We start from the raw sequence: 16,895 nt of genomic DNA, 5'->3' as shown, positions 1-16,895 counted from the left end.
TAAATGAGTCAAGAATTGGTGTTTGACAAATCTGCATGTGAATATGTACAGTCATTAAAAATTGTAGTTATTGTATTAGTAGTAGTAAATTTAGTAGTCATTAAAAATTAGAAAAAAATCCAACTTTTCTCCAGATGGAGAATGGATGAACAAAATGTGGTTCATCCATATAATGGAATAATTCTCAACAATAGACTACAAAAAAATACCAGTACAAGCAACAAATGGATGAATCTAAATGCATAATTTCAAGTAAAATGTCTCAAAGTGCAACCTAATGTATGCCTCCATTTATATGACATTCTTGCTAAGGCAAAAATATTGGGACAAAAATAAATGGTTGCTCGGGACTGATGATAAGTGAGGGATTAACTACAAAAAAATTGGAAAATATTAATCAAAATGAAAAAGCCAAACACAAATGCCACAGATCATAGGATTTTACACAGGTGAAGTACATAGACTAGGAAATCCATACAGACATATGTCCAGAGATTAAGGGGAGGGGAAAGTAGGGACCAACTGCTATGGGTATGGAGTTTTCTTTTGCAATGATGAAATATTTTGGAGCTAGATAGAGATGGCAGTTGAAGAACATTATAAATGTAGTAAATGTTAATATATTATACATTTTAAATTGGCTAATTATATGCTATGTGAATTTCACATAAATTAAAAAATAATGAAGAAAATTCATGAAAACTTTTTGCTTCATTTTATTTCAGAATATTTGAAATATTAGAATCTCTTACAAAAATGAAAATGAATTTTATATCTCTAAACTAGGAACAATATACAATATACAACAAGATTTTATTTTTGTATGCTTTATGGTCGGGGTCACGTTTCATTCTTTTTCCATGAGACTACCCCTTTATTGCAGCAGCTTTTGTTGACTTTTTTCTTTCTTTTTTGGGAAGTGCATAGGCTAGGAACTGAACCTGGGTCTCCCGCATGGGAGGCAAGAATTTTATCAAGGTGTATCACCCTTGAACCTGCTACAATAAGATTTTGATGGTAACATTTACAAAGGTTTCAAAAAATATCGAATGTCAAAGAACAAAACTTTGAAAGTTGTGTAAGATTCCATCCAGAAAATATTAAAAAAATTGTTAAAAATTAAATAAAACCCAACGTACATCTTGTTTCATTGACTGAAAGATTCAACACTGTAAAGATGTTTGTTTTCCCTAAAATTGATTTATAGATAAATGTTCTCCTAATTGAAAGTCCAAGAACTTTGTATGTGTGGATACAGGAAAGCTGATTCTAGAATCTATCTGGAAATCCATAGGGCCAAGAATAGTTAAGACTGACACAGGAACAAGAAGGACTTATTCCATTAGCTATTCAGACTTATTTTAAGGTCATAAGTATTAATGAAGGATGTTGTTGACCAAATGATAAACAATAAAAAAAAAAAACAAAATAAAGTCCATAGATAAGCACACAAATAAAAGGATTCCATTTAGGGCAAATGTGGCATTGCAGACTAGTAGTAAATGATATTCTTTTCAATAAAGGATGCTGAATTATTAGATATTAATATGGAAGAAAATTAAAAATTGACCCTTATCTTATACCACAAACAAAAATCAATGTCAGAATAAAGAAATAAATGTGAGAGGTAAACAAAGAAGGAAGATAATGTAGGAGAATATCATCATAATTCATATCAAAGAGCACTTAAAGAGGGCTAACTGTAACAAAAAGCACTAACTATAAAGAAAAGGACTGATAAGTATGATTGCATTAAAACTAGAAACTTTTGTTCTTTGAAATGCGCTGCTTAGAGAGTTAAATGAAAAGTGCACTGAGAAAAAAATAATATTGATAGCACATGAAATTAACAGTGTAACTGTATACAGAATTTAGAAATGAGTAAGAAACTTGAACAGGTACCTCACAAATGGAACATTCAAATGCTCAATGAGCAGCATTCTCATGATCACTAGGCATCATAAAAAATACTAATTAAAAACACAATTTTATACTATTTCATGCTCACCAGAATGGCAAAAGGTAAAAGGATTAACAATACCAAATTTTCCAAGAATGGAAAGCAACGGCAACTGTTTATGTCACTAGTCAACATGTAAATTGATAAAATCATTTAAAAAAACCATTGGACAGTATTTATTAAAGTTGAACGTGTGCCTTACCAATGACCTAGCCATTCCAGTTGCTGGTTTAAAGTTAAAAGTAATGTGTGCAGGTGTGGGTCGGGAGCGCTCCGAGTTGTAAGCTGCTCTTCGCGGCGGAGCCCAGTGCCCAGTGACAGCCGCGGGGAGTGCACGGCAGGGGGACACGAGTCCGCTGGGGCAGCGGCAAGCCGTAGGGCAGCGCTCGCCTGCACCCAGCGAGTCGCCCATTCGCGGAGCTCCCTCTGCCCCGCACCCCATTCTCCCACCCTCTCGCAACTTGGGTCAAGTTGACAACTCCCGCGGCGGCCGGCTGGCGGGTGCGGGCTTCGCTGTGCGCCCCTCCCCCGGGGCGAGAGGGAGCCGCGGCTCCGGCTCCGGGGACGCTCGGGTGGCGGCGGCTTGGCCATGAGGGCAACGCGCGCCGCATAACTCTTGCCTGTCACCGCCGCTGCGGCGGGACCGGCCGAGGGGCGCTCCGGGACGCGCGGCGCCGCGCACTCCAGCCCAGCCGGCACCTCCGGGACGGGCGCGGGGCTCAGCCTTCTCGCCCCGGCCGCTCCAACAAGCGCCCCGGGCCGGGAGCCCGGCTGCCGGGTGCGGGGTGGGTGCGGACGCCGCCGCTGGGCTCGTGCGGGACGCCGGGCGTCGCGATGAACATCGTGGTGGAGTTCTTCGTGGTCACTTTCAAAGTGCTCTGGGCGTTCGTGCTGGCCGCGGCGCGCTGGCTGGTGCGGCCCAAGGAGAAGAGCGTGGCGGGCCAGGTGGGCCTCATCACCGGCGCCGGCAGCGGCCTGGGCCGCCTCTTCGCACTCGAGTTCGGCCGGCGTCGGGCGCTGCTAGTGCTCTGGGACATCAACACGCAGAGCAACGAGGAGACGGCGGGCATGGTGCGCCACATCTACCGCGACTTGGAGGCGGCCGACGCCGCCGCTCTGCAAGGTAACTCGGACCCGCGCCCTGGCATTGTTGGGTCAAGCCTCTTTCCCCCGCGCCCTACCCCGGGGGCTCTCCCGGAATCCCACTGTCACGGTTAGCCCGGCTCTCGAGGGACAGAACACCTCGTCCGTCTTCTGGAAGGCGAGTGGAATTTGCCCCCGAACGTGGTCACCGGCGTACTGAGGAGGGGGAAATTGTGCCGAACCTATGTCTCTTTGGAGACGACGGAGGCGAGGAGGTCCTAAGTCCCCTGAAGATAGGGGAGGCAGGGGAAACTTGTTACTGCAGGTTTGAATAAATAAATTTCTCGCATTTGCGACGGGAAACCAAAGTGTCTCGGTAGTTGTGCTGACACTCTTGCATGTATCTCGGTTACTGTGGTTTGAGCTGCTTAGACTGCGGCAGCATTGATGATTTCACTATAACTCTGAGCCACAGGAAAATAATTACACTGTCTCACCAGAGATATGTGCTTTAATTACAGATTCTCGGCCTGATTGAACGATATCCTGCCTCTTAAGGCATTGCTGAAAGATTTAAGCCTGATTGTAAATCTCTCCTGTGTTTTTTGGTAACTCCAGGAAATCTGCATTTCTGTATATTTAACTAATCTGAATCCGAAACATTTTTTTCTTTTAATAAGCGAAAGTGGAGACCATAACCAATCATAAATATTGGTCCAGGAGACTTGATGATGAGCTCACTTTTTGGACAGAATTTTTCATTTGCAGGGAAAACAGTGGACTCTGCTGAGGTGATTAACTTGGGCACCACCCCTACCCACCATGGATCATTTGGTACCGAAATCTAGATAGAAAAATCTAAGATTGAAAATGTTCAATTTCATTGGTGATGGAGGGGTAGAAAACGCAGGTTTTTGTGCTCCTTGCAAAACCTAAAAGATAAGGGTATTCATTTTTCCGTAAAGGATTTGGGGTTATTTAATTGTTAGTGTGAGTAAAATGTGATAAAATTGCATATTTACCTTTAAACTTCATTTACATAAGGGCACTTCTTAGGTGAGTCAGCTACTCCAGTTAGAACACACTATTGACCCCCTTGCTTTTTCATGGGAAATGTTACATTCGTTTCTTGGCTTCAGCTGAATTCAGATTATTCATTGTAGTTTTGATTTCTGAGCCTTCATGTGCGCTTCCATTTTGAGGGTGCTCATACTAGAGTTTGAGCTGCTGGCCACTGTTCCTCCCACAAGATGAGTATGTGGTGGGTGTGTTTGGGAGGGGGTCATTACTCTCTGGGCTGAGATCAGTTCTTTCCAGGTGTCTTTAGATCCAGGAAGCTGATCCCAAGTGGTCTGACTTGCACTAGGCTTGTCACAATTACATGGCTTTCCCCTAAGCAAAGTTATTCAGTAAATTGCTGTAATTCCCCAAGACTTTGGGGGAGGAATGCAGCTGTAACTTCAGTCTTTGGCAAGCCTTCTGGTGTTAGAAATTTGAAGCTCACTGTAGTATTTTTGTTTTGTATGATCTTTGTCCTATTGATTGCCATGTGACTCACTTTCTGTACCCTTTCTCTGTTCCATTTCTCTTCTCATCTGGACTCTGAGGACAGCTGGGAATGGTGAGGAAGAAATTCTGCCCCACTGTAACTTGCAGGTTTTTACTTACACCTGTGATGTGGGGAAGAGGGAGAATGTCTACCTGACGGCTGAAAGGGTCCGCAAGGAGGTTGGCGAGGTCTCGGTGCTGGTCAATAATGCCGGCGTGGTCTCTGGGCATCACCTTATGGAATGTCCTGATGAGCTCATTGAGAGAACCATGATGGTCAATTGCCATGCACACTTCTGGGTAAATATAAACATCCTTGTTTTTATTACTGATTCCTCCTCAGTGAGAAGGTTGGGAAGGAGAGACTTCAGTGCCAGCCTGAAAGCCACCTGTACTCTTTCACCCAAGCTTCCCTCTAATCAGATGTCCCCCCACCCACCCATGGTGAATTACAGTGTATGCCAGTTACTATAAAATCGTTGTTTTCTTTTTTTCCCCAATTCAGTATTTCTTGAGAAGATAAAGGACTGAACATTTTGAGCTATTTTGAAAGACTGCCATAAAAATAACAAGAGGGTGCCTAGAATCCTGGGTTTGTTTATTTTACTTTTTGTAGAGTTTGTAAAACTTTGGTTGTTCTTATGAATTCCTAAAGTCAGAGTTTAGGCTTCCAAATTACTGTTCCAGCCACATTTTAGAAAGTGCCAGAGATTCTGATATCAGCATTTGTAGTCCATTGGGATTGTCAGGCCACCCTGACAATCCCTTGACCATCCACAGGATCCTTGGCACTGTCATGTTTCAAGGCATCTCCCAGGCCTTTGCAGCTTAAAAGGTGCCTTGATATGAGAAAAGAAACCACCCTGATAGGAGGCATAAAATCACTAGATGCGGGAGGTGGGGAGGGCATATGAGAACTCAGCATCTAAACTTCAGAACTTACAGCCTAAGGGCTAGGGGGACGTCCTTTTGCTACTTTGAGGTCAAAACCAGCTCTGAGTTTTTCAGCTGAGCTCACCTTCAGTCAAGAGAGATGGGACGCTTCTTGCCCCCCCTGCCCCCATATCTCTATATGCTCTTGATCCACTTTGCGCTTTTCTTCCTCATTGTATTTCCCCTTTATTTTTGTAACCAGGAAGGATGCAATATGGAAAAAGGTAAGGAGATAGGATTTTTTTTTCCATAGACAGGTTAGCCTTCTAATAGAACACAACAAAGAACTATTTCTTCTAAATAGGTCACATTAAACCTCATTAATATTTTAGCAACTGCTTAAAAACTTAATCTGGCTCTAGAAGTACTTATTCTTATGTTGCTTATTGAATGTCAAACCTTTTCTCTGATCCTGGAACAAGCTTATTTTAATGTCTTGTTGTTTTGTTTTTAAACATGAGCTTTGTTTTATTCATTTCCAAACCTCTAGAGACGAACATACAGATGACTGAACTAACTACTATGTTTTAAATTAGTAAAATGACCAAATACAGTTTGGGGGGATATAATTGTGCTCATGTGTGTTGCACGTGTCCATGTGGGTGTGTTTATTGTGTGCATTGGGGGTGGGGAACTGAATTAAAGGTCTTGCTGCTGTGGAGACTGTAAGAGTTCGAGAATTCGAGAGTTTTGCCACGCAAAGGAAGACTCCAAGAGACGTTCTCTCATGCAACACGCAAGGGGTTTATTTACCACACATGCGTGGGGCTCACTGAACACGCAGGAACAGAGAGCCCCGAACCTGGGTTTTGGGAAGCCTTTTGAGGGCCAGGATAAGGGTGTGGGGTTTGAGGGTTGAACATTAGTTACAGGTTCTGCTTTATGCAGGAAGTAGATAACGAACATTTTGCAAGAAGCAGATAACAAACATTTTTCGCGCATGAGTCATGGGAGCTGCTTCTTGCAAGAAGCAGCTGTCTCGTGCAAAACTCCCTTACTCAACCTTCTCAGTTGCATTCTTAGATAAACTTTCTCTGGCAGTTACAACCTTGCATAACCAAGGCAGCAGAAAACCTTGCATAACAAAGGTAGCAGATAACCGCCCCTGGGAAGTCCCGGGTTGTTTTAGCCTGATGGGGCCCATAACTCTTTTCTTTATAAAATCCTTCTTTACATAAGTTAGCTACTGTTAAGTTTTATAAAATCCTTCTTTACATTCCCCACTCCTTTTTGTACATATCTCTAATCTTAGAGATTTTCTGGGTTATTTAATACTGAGTACTGTTGTCTGATGAGCATTAATTTGACATTTCCAATCTGCCTTTGTAAAAACTGTATAATTCTATTTAGAATATATGATCCTATAGTTATTATTAAAAGTAACACAATTAAAGGCCCGGCAAGAGCAGATAATAGCGTTGTCAACCAGGGGGACTTAGTAAACCAAGATTCAAACCACCCCTGTTGCGCCTCTCGTTCTTTTTGTCTTTCATGAAGGCGCTCTCTGAGTTTTGTCATGGACTCTTTAACAACACCAGAGTGATCCGCATAGAAACAGCACTGTTCTTTTAAAGCTGCACATAGTCCCCCCTCTTTAAGGAAAAGTAAGTCAAGTCCTCGCCTATTTTGCAGAACTACTTCTGAAAGGGAGGTTAGAGAGTTCTGAAGGGCTGAGACAGATCTCTCTATTTCGTTTAAGTCTTGATCTATCGCGGCCTGTAATTGACTGGTTTGTTGATTGCTATGTACAATGGCAGCAGTCCCTGTGCCTATACCGGCAGCAGCGGTTAACCCCATAAGAGCTGCCAGGGTTATTGAGATTGGTTCCCTTCTGTATCTGGTTTGGCTTAATAGTATAGTTTTTAATTCTGTCCCTGAATGATAGAGAATTCGGGGGTATATAGAAACCAACACACACTAGTTGACAGAGTTGTTAAAAACCTTTGTAGATACACAAGGGGTAATTCCAGTGTTACATGCCCACTTTAAACCTGGGGGAGGTTGAAGAAATTTATCATTATCTTGGGTTTGATTAATGGTGGCACATAAGATTTTAACGTGGGGAGGAGGGTTACCTATACAAGTTCCTTGTCCCGTAACCTCAGACAGGGTGAGTTTATGGTCGCTGTCCCAGTCGCAAGACGTAATAGTGTCCTGGGCTGTTACAGTAACTTTTTCCCTGATTGGATGCAGGACATAGGTAGATGGGGGTCAGGTCGCAACAGGGCTCATTCCCCAGAGTGGTAAGATTACAAGGGGTCCCTAGAAAAGAAGGCTCCCCTGCTCCCTCCCAAGTTTTTATAGTCTTCCCATCATCCCATCTGGTTATTGTCCATTTCCAAGGCTTATGCGGGTTAGAATTGGGTTCCCCTAGGGGAAGGAGGAGAAGGAGTAGTAACCCTACGAACCCGCAGCTTGAGAGGATTGTCAGTCCTTTCCAGTTTCCATTGGGACTCAGAGGGCGAAGGCGCAGGTTTGAGATGAGACGCATGGATCCAGGATGCGATGCCATCGACCTTGACTGCGGTGGGGGTGGTCAAGAGTACCTGATACGGTCTTTTCCAGCGAGGTTCAAGAGTCTGTACCTGGTGGCGGCGGACGTAGATGAAGTCTCCCACCTGATATTGATGTGGAATTCTGTTATCTCCTGGCTGGAAGGAGGTGGAGAGCTGCCGCCACAGGAACTGCTGGGCTTTTCCCAAGGCTCGCAGCCTGTCAAGCAAGGGGGTTTGGCGGGAACTATTAATCTCTAGAATGGAGGATATGTCTTTGACTGGAGGTGGCGCTCCATACAAGATTTCATAAGGGGTTAGATTACACATGAGAGCAGAGGGGGTGTTCCGGGCCCTGAACAGGGCATAAGGCAGGAGCATGGTCCAATCCTTCAAGCCAGTCTCTATAGCTAATTTGGTTAGGGTCTCTTTAATTGTCCTGTTCATTCTTTCTACCTGCCCTGAACTTTGGGGTCTGTATGCGCAATGCAATTTCCAATCAATCCCCAATATCCTGGCCACACCCTGACTTACCTGGGCTACAAATGCGGGTCCGTTATCTGACCCTATTACCTTTGGTAGACCGAACCGGGGAAAAATTTCTTCCATAATCTTCTTGACTACGACCTGGGCCGTTTCTCTCTTAGTTGGGTAGGCTTCAACCCATCCTGAAAAGGTGTCTATAAAAACTAGTAAGTATTTAAGTCCATACTTTGCAGGTTTAATTTCAGTAAAGTCGACTTCCCAGAACTGCCCAGGTCGAGTTCCCCTTAGTCTTTTTCCGTTAGGAGCTTTGGTGGGGTAGGCGTTCACAATTTCACATGCCTGACACTCTCTGGCTACGCGATCTGCCAGTTCTTTCCTTTTTGAGGCTGCCAGAGGGTACAATTCCCTCTGGTCTTGCAGGAGCTGCTGTAGTTTCCCTGTCCCCAGGTGAGTGAGCTGGTGGACCTGCTGTATGTAAGCTAGGGCTTCCGATTCTCCTAGGGGTGCAACTTCAGATAGTGTTTCAGGGGGTTGCTGGTTTTCTTTGGTTATTAGGACCAAGTTTACAGGGTCCCTTAATGCTGCCGCTTTTGCTTCTTCATCTGCTCGCTTATTACCCATGGTTATTGGGTCTGAACCTCTTTGGTGGCTAGCACAGTGGACAATGGCTAGTTCTTTGGGAAACATGACTGCTGCCAGGAGTTTAAGAATTTCCTCCTTGTGTTTGATTTCTTTACCAGCTGAGGTTAATAGCCCTCTTTGTTGGTAAATTGCCCCATGTACGTGGGCAGTAGCAAAGGCATAACGGCTATCTGTATAGATAGTCGCTCGTTTTTCTTTTGCTAATTCTAGAGCTTTTGTGAGGGCAATTAGTTCAGCTTTTTGGGCAGATGTTCCCTCCGGGAGGCTAGAAGACCAAATAACTTTTGTCCCACTGACTACCGCTGCTCCCGCTCGCCTCTTACCGTGTTGGAGAAAGCTGCTTCCGTCCGAAAACCAGGTTACCTCCGAGTTAGGTAATGGTTGGTCTTTTAAGTCTCTGCGGATTCCGGTCTCTTCAGCTAATATCTCTTGGCAAGTGTGCAGCACAGGTCCCGCGGTCTCGTCCGGGAGCAGGGTAGCCGGGTTTAAAGCTGATGGGGCCCCAAAAGTCACCCTGTCTTTGTCTAGGAGGATGCTCTGATAGTGGGTAATTCTGGCATTTGACATCCATCTATCTGGAGGTTGGCGGATTATGCTCTCCAGGGCGTGAGGGGCTATTATGGTCAGCTTCTGTCCTAGAGTGAGTTTGTCTGCGTCTTTTGCCAGGAGGGCAGCTGCCGCGATGGCCTTGAGACAGCGTGGCCATCCGCTGGCAACTGAGTCTAATCGCTTGGACAGATAGGCCACCGGTCTCCTCCAGGGGCCTAAAGCCTGTGTTAGGACCCCTCTAGCCACGCCTCTCCTTTCTTCTATGTAGAGCGTGAAAGGTTTATTCACGTCTGGGAGGGTTAAAGCTGGAGCTGACAGGAGCGCTTTCTTAATGCTGTCGAAAGCTTCCTGCTGTTCTATTCCCCACTGGAAATCAGCACTCCCTTTGAGCAAGGGGAATAATGGGGCAGCAAGGGCTGCAAACCCTGGGATCCACAACCGGCAGAATCCCGCTGTCCCTAAGAACTCTCGTAGCTGCTTTCGGGTCGTGGGCGGGGGTATCTGTGTTACAGTTTTCTTTCTAGCCTCAGTGAGCCATCGCTTTCCATTCTTAAGAGTATATCCCAGGAAGATTACTTCCCTTTTACAGATTTGGGCCTTTTTGGCCGAGGCTCGGTACCCCAGTGCGGCTAGCTCACTTAACAGTTTTCGGGTTCCATACTCACAGTCCTCCTTAGTGTCTGCTGCCAACAGTAAGTCGTCCACATATTGTAGCAAGGTGACTCTGGGATGCTGAATTCTGAAGGAGCTTAAGTCTTTATGAAGAGCTTCGTCAAAAATGGTGGGGGAGTTTTTGAACCCCTGGGGCAAGCGTGTCCAAGTCAGTTGGTTCGAGGATCCCGTCTCTGGATCGATCCACTCGAAAGCGAACAAGGGTTGACTGTCCTTATGCAAGGGCAGGCAGAAGAAAGCATCTTTTAGATCAAGCACAGTATACCAAGTCTTTTCAGGATGGAGAGTGCTGAGCAGGTTATAGGGATTTGGCACCGTAGGATGTATATCCTGCACTCTGCTATTTACTTCCCGTAAGTCTTGCACCGGTCTATAGTCTCTAGTCCCTGGCTTTTTGACCGGCAATAAGGGAGTGTTCCAGGCTGATTGACAGGGCTTAAGTACTCCCAAGCCAAGGAATTTCTCTATATGGGGCTTGATTCCTTCCCGGGCTTCCTTGCTTAAGTAGTATTGTTTTACCCGAATTGGAGAGGCGGTGGGCTTTAGGGTCACTACTACTGGGGGCTGATTGACTGCCAACCCTAACCCGGCAACTTCTGCCCAGGAATTAGGGAATTCTTCAAGCCAGGCCTGAGGAATTGAACTGTGGAGCTGTTCTGGTTTTATGTACAGCTGATATTCTTCTTCGACTGGCAAGGTGAGGGCAGTTATTACAGGTTGGCTTACTAGCGGGTTTAAAAATTCCACCTTTGGCCCCTTAGGATTGAAGGTGATTCTCGCCCTTAGTTTAGTTAACAAGTCTCTTCCCATAAGCGGGGCAGGGCACTCAGGAATGACTAGGAAGGAGTGTTGAACCCTCCCCTTCCCCAGGTCCATGGTTCTTTTAGTAGTCCAGGCGCGGTAGCGACTGCCATTTGCTCCCCGCACTAAGGACCTTTTTGTAGAGAGTGGGCCTATAGGTTCTTGGAGGGCCGACACTACTGCTCCTGTGTCGACTTCAAAATTAATTGGTACCCCCTCCACATTAAATTTTACCCTGAGCTCGGGGAGGGGTGCCGAGCCCTGACTCCCCTAGTCCTCACTTTCTAGAGCCAATGTGGCCGGTTGTTGCCAATTTGGGGGCCTAGTACCCCTCCGTTTTTTTCGGACAGTTTTTGGCCCAGTGCCCAGTTTCTTTGCAGTAGGCGCACTGGTCTGGACTAAGAGGGGTACAATAACGCCGACCAGAGGGATTTTCTCCAGCTCGTCCTCTACCTTCAGTGTTTCTTTCAACTACTGTGGCCAGGATCTTTGTTAATTCTTTCGTTCTCCTTCTCTCTCTCACCAACTCTTTTTCCTCTCTCTCTCTCTCTCTCCTTTGTTCTTTTTCCTCCTCTGTTTCTCTCTTATAAAACACTTTTTCAGCTTCTTTGACTAAATCTCGCAAGGCTAGGTCCTGCAACCCCTCTAAGCGCTGCAGCTTGCGTCTAATATCTGGAGCTGATTGGCCGATAAAGGCCATGGCCACTGAGGCTCTTTGATCCTCCGATTGAGGATCAAAGGGAGTATACCTACGGTATGCTTCCATTAGTTTTTCTAAAAAGACTGAGGGCGATTCGTCCGTTCCCTGAATAACCTCTCTTACCTTGGCCAAATTGGTGGGCCGGCGTGCGGCTGCTCGGAGACCCGCTACTAGAGTCTGGCGATAGATGGACAGATGCTCCCTACCTTCAGAGGTGTTCGGGTCCCAATTAGGGCGGCGCAGCGGGAACCGATCGTCGATGACATGCTGGAGTTGGGTGGGTCTCCCGTCTTGTCCAGGAACTTGCTTCCTGGCTTCCAGTAGGATCCGATCTCGCTCCTCCGTGGTGAAGAGAGTCCCCAGGAGTTGTTGACAATCATCCCAAGTGGGCTGGTGAGAGAACATAAGGGACTCCACCAATCCAGTCAGCCTAGTGGGAGCCTCGGAAAAAGGAGGGTTATTATTTTTCCAATTATATAAGTCAGAGGAGGAAAAGGGCCAGTATTGTAGAGCGGGCATTTCTCCCCCGTGTCCGTCATCTACTGGAGGCCCGTACGGTCTGAGGGGGAGAGTGACCGCCACATCAGATGGGCTTAGTGCTCGTCTGCTTCGTGTACTATGTGCCGGTCCTGGTTCATCTGGGATCGTCTGTTGGTGAACCTGCGGAGAGGGAATGGAAGAGGGCGGAGAGAGAGTACTAGAGGAGGGAGAAGGTGAGCTAAGAGAGGGGGGGTCCTGTACCGGAGCTGAAGGGTAGGGAGGAGGGGAAGAAGGACCTGCATCGAAGAGGATTAGATCCGATTGGGATTCCGGTAGGACTGCAGGAGACAAAGAAGGATAGAGTTTCGGAGCTTGAGAAGGACCCGGCACCTTGATTGGGAGTACAGAGTGAGAGTCATGTTGACCAAGAGGAGTAAGAAACGGCTTTACCCATGGAGGTGGGTTTTCACACAGGTCCTGCCAAACCATGATGTAGGGCTGCTGGTCCGGGTGGCCATACGGGTCAGGGCGGAAGATGACTGACTTGACGGCCCGAATCAAGGGTAGATGAAAAGTTCCTTCACGAGGCCATTCCACGTTAAAGGAGGGCCACTCGGCCGAGCAGAAGGTCTGCCATTTGCCTTTCTTTACAATAAGAGATAGATTCTGACCTCTTTCCCTGACCTCCGACCAGTGTCTTAAGGTCAGAGAAAGTGGAGTCGACGTTCCCTGACCCATCTTTGGTAAAACAAAAACAATTCCTAACACACGAATACAGACAGACACACACAGAGCCGGCACACCATGTTTACACAGTTTCAGACACAGCTCAGACTGGCCTGATGACTTTGATCGAGTCTCCCCCCGTCAGAAGGGAAACAGAATCAGAGTCGGCCCTGTAGGAAGCCTCCAGGCGTCCCCGGAGGTCCCCCAATCCCGAGGCGTCCCTCGGGAGAGTGACCTGCAACCCCGGACACGTCTGTCGGTTGCGGTCGGGGAGTGCTCACGCGACTCTCCGACAGTCACTGCCAGTCTGACAGACTAAGCGATCGCACCTCAGACAAAAAGGCCTCATTTACCCCGAGAGAAAGAGCTGTTGGAGCCTCCCCTTACGAAGAGCCGATCTCGGTGGAACCTCCAAATGTAAGAGTTCGAGAATTCGAGAGTTTTGCCACGCAAAGGAAGACTCCAAGAGACGTTCTCTCATGCAACACGCAAGGGGTTTATTTACCACACATGCGTGGGGCTCACTGAACACGCAGGAACAGAGAGCCCCGAACCTGGGTTTTGGGAAGCCTTTTGAGGGCCAGGATAAGGGTGTGGGGTTTGAGGGTTGAACATTAGTTACAGGTTCTGCTTTATGCAGGAAGTAGATAACGAACATTTTGCAAGAAGCAGATAACAAACATTTTTCGCGCATGAGTCATGGGAGCTGCTTCTTGCAAGAAGCAGCTGTCTCGTGCAAAACTCCCTTACTCAACCTTCTCAGTTGCATTCTTAGATAAACTTTCTCTGGCAGTTACAACCTTGCATAACCAAGGCAGCAGAAAACCTTGCATAACAAAGGTAGCAGATAACCGCCCCTGGGAAGTCCCGGGTTGTTTTAGCCTGATGGGGCCCATAACTCTTTTCTTTATAAAATCCTTCTTTACATAAGTTAGCTACTGTTAAGTTTTATAAAATCCTTCTTTACAGAGACCACAAGAACAGCCAGCCAACAACAGTGGAAATGAAGGTGATTTAGGTGAGTAAGGTCCAGCACTGCCAAATAAACCCAGTGGTTATTTTTTATCAAGAATTGTGTGTGTTTATAATTCTGAGTCAAACAATCAATGGCCATTTGAAATAAGACATATGTAAGTTGCAGGTAAACTGTAGTTTTCATATTTGAAGAATTGTTAAGATGAAGCTTTCATCAGGACTTCAGTTGATTTTGTATACACTTCAGCCTTAAGTTAAGAACTTCTATCCCTGGGATTGCATTTCCCAGCAACCTCTGACTGAGGTGATGCAAGATTTCCTAACTAGAAACTTACCTACACAAGATTCTATGAACTTTACCCATCTCTGTGTGATTATTTTGCTGAATTGTAAAATTTCAAATGTAACCAGATTTTTAAAGAAACTCTATCCAATCTGAAGTTTGAACACTTATAACAGGAAAGCAGTTTATCTTCCCTAGACATCCTATGATACGAGCCCTAATTTAGAGCAGAAAATTCATGGCCTTAGCCTTAAGCTTGCGCATAAATTGTTATACCGTATTTATAGTGTTAGGCTACTTTCTAACATAAGGAAGCAATTAAATAAAATCTCTAAAAGAAAAAAAAAAGTAATGTGTGCATATGTATTTCAAAATATACATGCAGAAATGTTAATATCTGCTTTAGTCACAATAACCCTAAACTGGCAACAAGGTAAGTATCATCACCACCCTTAGGAAAATTACAATGAACAAATTACTGCTACTTGCAATGGCAAGAGTGAAAGTTGCAAGCATACTATTAAGCAAAAGAAGTCAAACAAAATAAAAGAGTACATAGTGTATGATATCATTCATATAAAAATCACAAATAACAAAAATAATCAATGATGTTGGAACTCAGAAAATTTCTTAATTTGGAGAGGGGAAGTGGCAATGACAGCCACACGGGCGCCTTCAGAGAGACCAGAATGCTTCATTTCTTGGTCAGGATGATAATTACCTCGTGTGTTTATTTTGCAATGATCCATCAATATTCAAATTGAATTTTGATGCATGTTTTACTGACTTATAAAAGAGCATTTTAAAAAGGCTTCAATACTGCCTGAAACTTCCTATACATATTGATAACTGAAAGTATTATTGGACAAAGGCCATGGGTTCTTGCCTAATGTGCTAAATGACCAATTCCTGAGACACTGGGGTTTCAAAAAGAGAAAAAGTTTATTGCTAGGCATGAAGCAGGAGATCAGAGGGTCTATCTGCCTAAAATTCTGTCTTTCCTAGTTTAGGGGGCTTAAGGTTTTCATGGATTTTAACAAGGAGAGATCATTACAATTTTAAATAGCAAGTATAAGTGAAAAAGGAGACAGTTATCACTTCAATAGTAAAGTGCAAGTGGAAAGGAAAGAAGACATAGTTATCATTTCAATAGCACAGTCTGAGGTGACCCAATTTACAAATGTAAAGGAGTGGAACTGGGACTACAACTCTCTAATGTGTGACTCAGGTTCCTTCATAACTATTAGGGCAGTTGCTCTTATAAGTTACTTGGAGAAAAAGACTGGATAAAGGGAGTCACAGCTCTTATAATCACGAAGGCACAAGATAAGGGTTTTTACAGTCATTATCAGTCGTCAGGGCAGCTAAATCATAGTTCAGAGATTTTAGGTATTTTCTTTCTCTACTCTAATATACCAGAAAGAAACTAAAGGAATATTTATATAATGATGCAGTAGTTAAAATCATCCCTTAAATCCTAATTTCTCAGTTACAAAAGCTTATCTACATAAACATCAACTGAATTGACTTTACAGAACTATCATTTGTCACAAGCATACTTTGAAAAAGTACTCATAAAAATCTGATCATTTAACATTATAAAAATTAGCATATATTTTCTAATTAAATTTAAATGACTTGACACCTTATATTTAAGAGTTGCAACAAAGGGCTAGTATTGAAACGGAAGAAACTGATCCAAAGGGATGAAAAAAAAAGAGTAAGATGATAATCGATCTAAAGACACCTTAATCGTGTCTTCAAAAAACCTCTGCCATTTCTTTTTAAATAGTTCGCTAAAGAAATATATGCACAGGACACGATGACAAGCAGGGTGTAGAATTGATCTCCAATTCCCTATTTCAAATCTTATAATGCCAGACTGGACCACATGGACACTAGTTTGTTGCTTAAACCAAAGAGATCCTAGAACTTTAACCTAAGCACAGGCCAAAATACTTGCTTTGCTTCCTTACTTCTGAGGTTTCAACCTTGCCACTGCAATGATAAAAACAGACAGGACTATTTGAGCTTTGCATATGTATGAGTGAAATTGAAGAATTTAAAGCTTCCTCTTTACAGATGCTAGCCAGACACAATCTAATTTAAACAAGGTCACTGTTGAGGCTGATGGAGCTATTGCTTAGAATGAAAAAACGGCATCATATAAAATCGATAACTAAAGCCAGGACAGAAACAGGAACAGAAACAATTTTTTTTTCTGTTCTTTTTGGAGAAAAACTCCACTAAGTGGCTGAAAACTGAGGACAGACTCTATTCCCCAGAGAAATTCCAGGATCACACACTTAACAGCCATATGTTCAGTGTACACTTTTACATACTAGTAAAAAACAGAACTAGTGAATTCTTTCACTTTTTTTGGTATCTTTCTACTCTAATATACTCTGAACACTTTTACAGGGTGACTCATTGTGTATTTTAATCATCAAAGACCTTTTGTACTCTGCAAACCTGATCACTAGCTATATTTACTGATTTTATTATTTTCTTAGAATCTCATTAATGCTGTTGACTCCCTGCTACAGATCATTAATAAAGATGTTA

General features: G+C 44.3%; 2 protein-coding genes across 2 annotated transcripts in view; one reads left to right on the top strand and one right to left on the bottom strand.

Annotated features, from left to right (window-relative positions):
- LOC143687262 (ATP-binding cassette sub-family C member 5-like) overlaps positions 1 to 16,895 on the bottom strand; it is an 86,529-nt gene that overhangs the window by 15,384 nt on the left and 54,250 nt on the right. The window lies entirely within an intron of this gene.
- LOC143687261 (retinol dehydrogenase 10-like) lies at positions 2,735 to 6,177 on the top strand. The gene is made up of 2 exons (XM_077164064.1): positions 2,735 to 3,083; positions 4,656 to 6,177. The coding sequence occupies exons 1-2, from the start codon at positions 2,795 to 2,797 to the stop codon at positions 5,063 to 5,065; spliced, it is 699 nt and encodes a 232-aa protein (XP_077020179.1). The 5' UTR covers positions 2,735 to 2,794; the 3' UTR covers positions 5,066 to 6,177.

Source organism: Tamandua tetradactyla, chromosome 6, assembly GCF_023851605.1.
Source record: "Tamandua tetradactyla isolate mTamTet1 chromosome 6, mTamTet1.pri, whole genome shotgun sequence".
NCBI lineage: Eukaryota > Metazoa > Chordata > Mammalia > Pilosa > Myrmecophagidae > Tamandua > Tamandua tetradactyla.
Note: the sequence above shows the minus strand (reverse complement) of the source record. Positions and strands in the feature narration are given on the sequence as shown.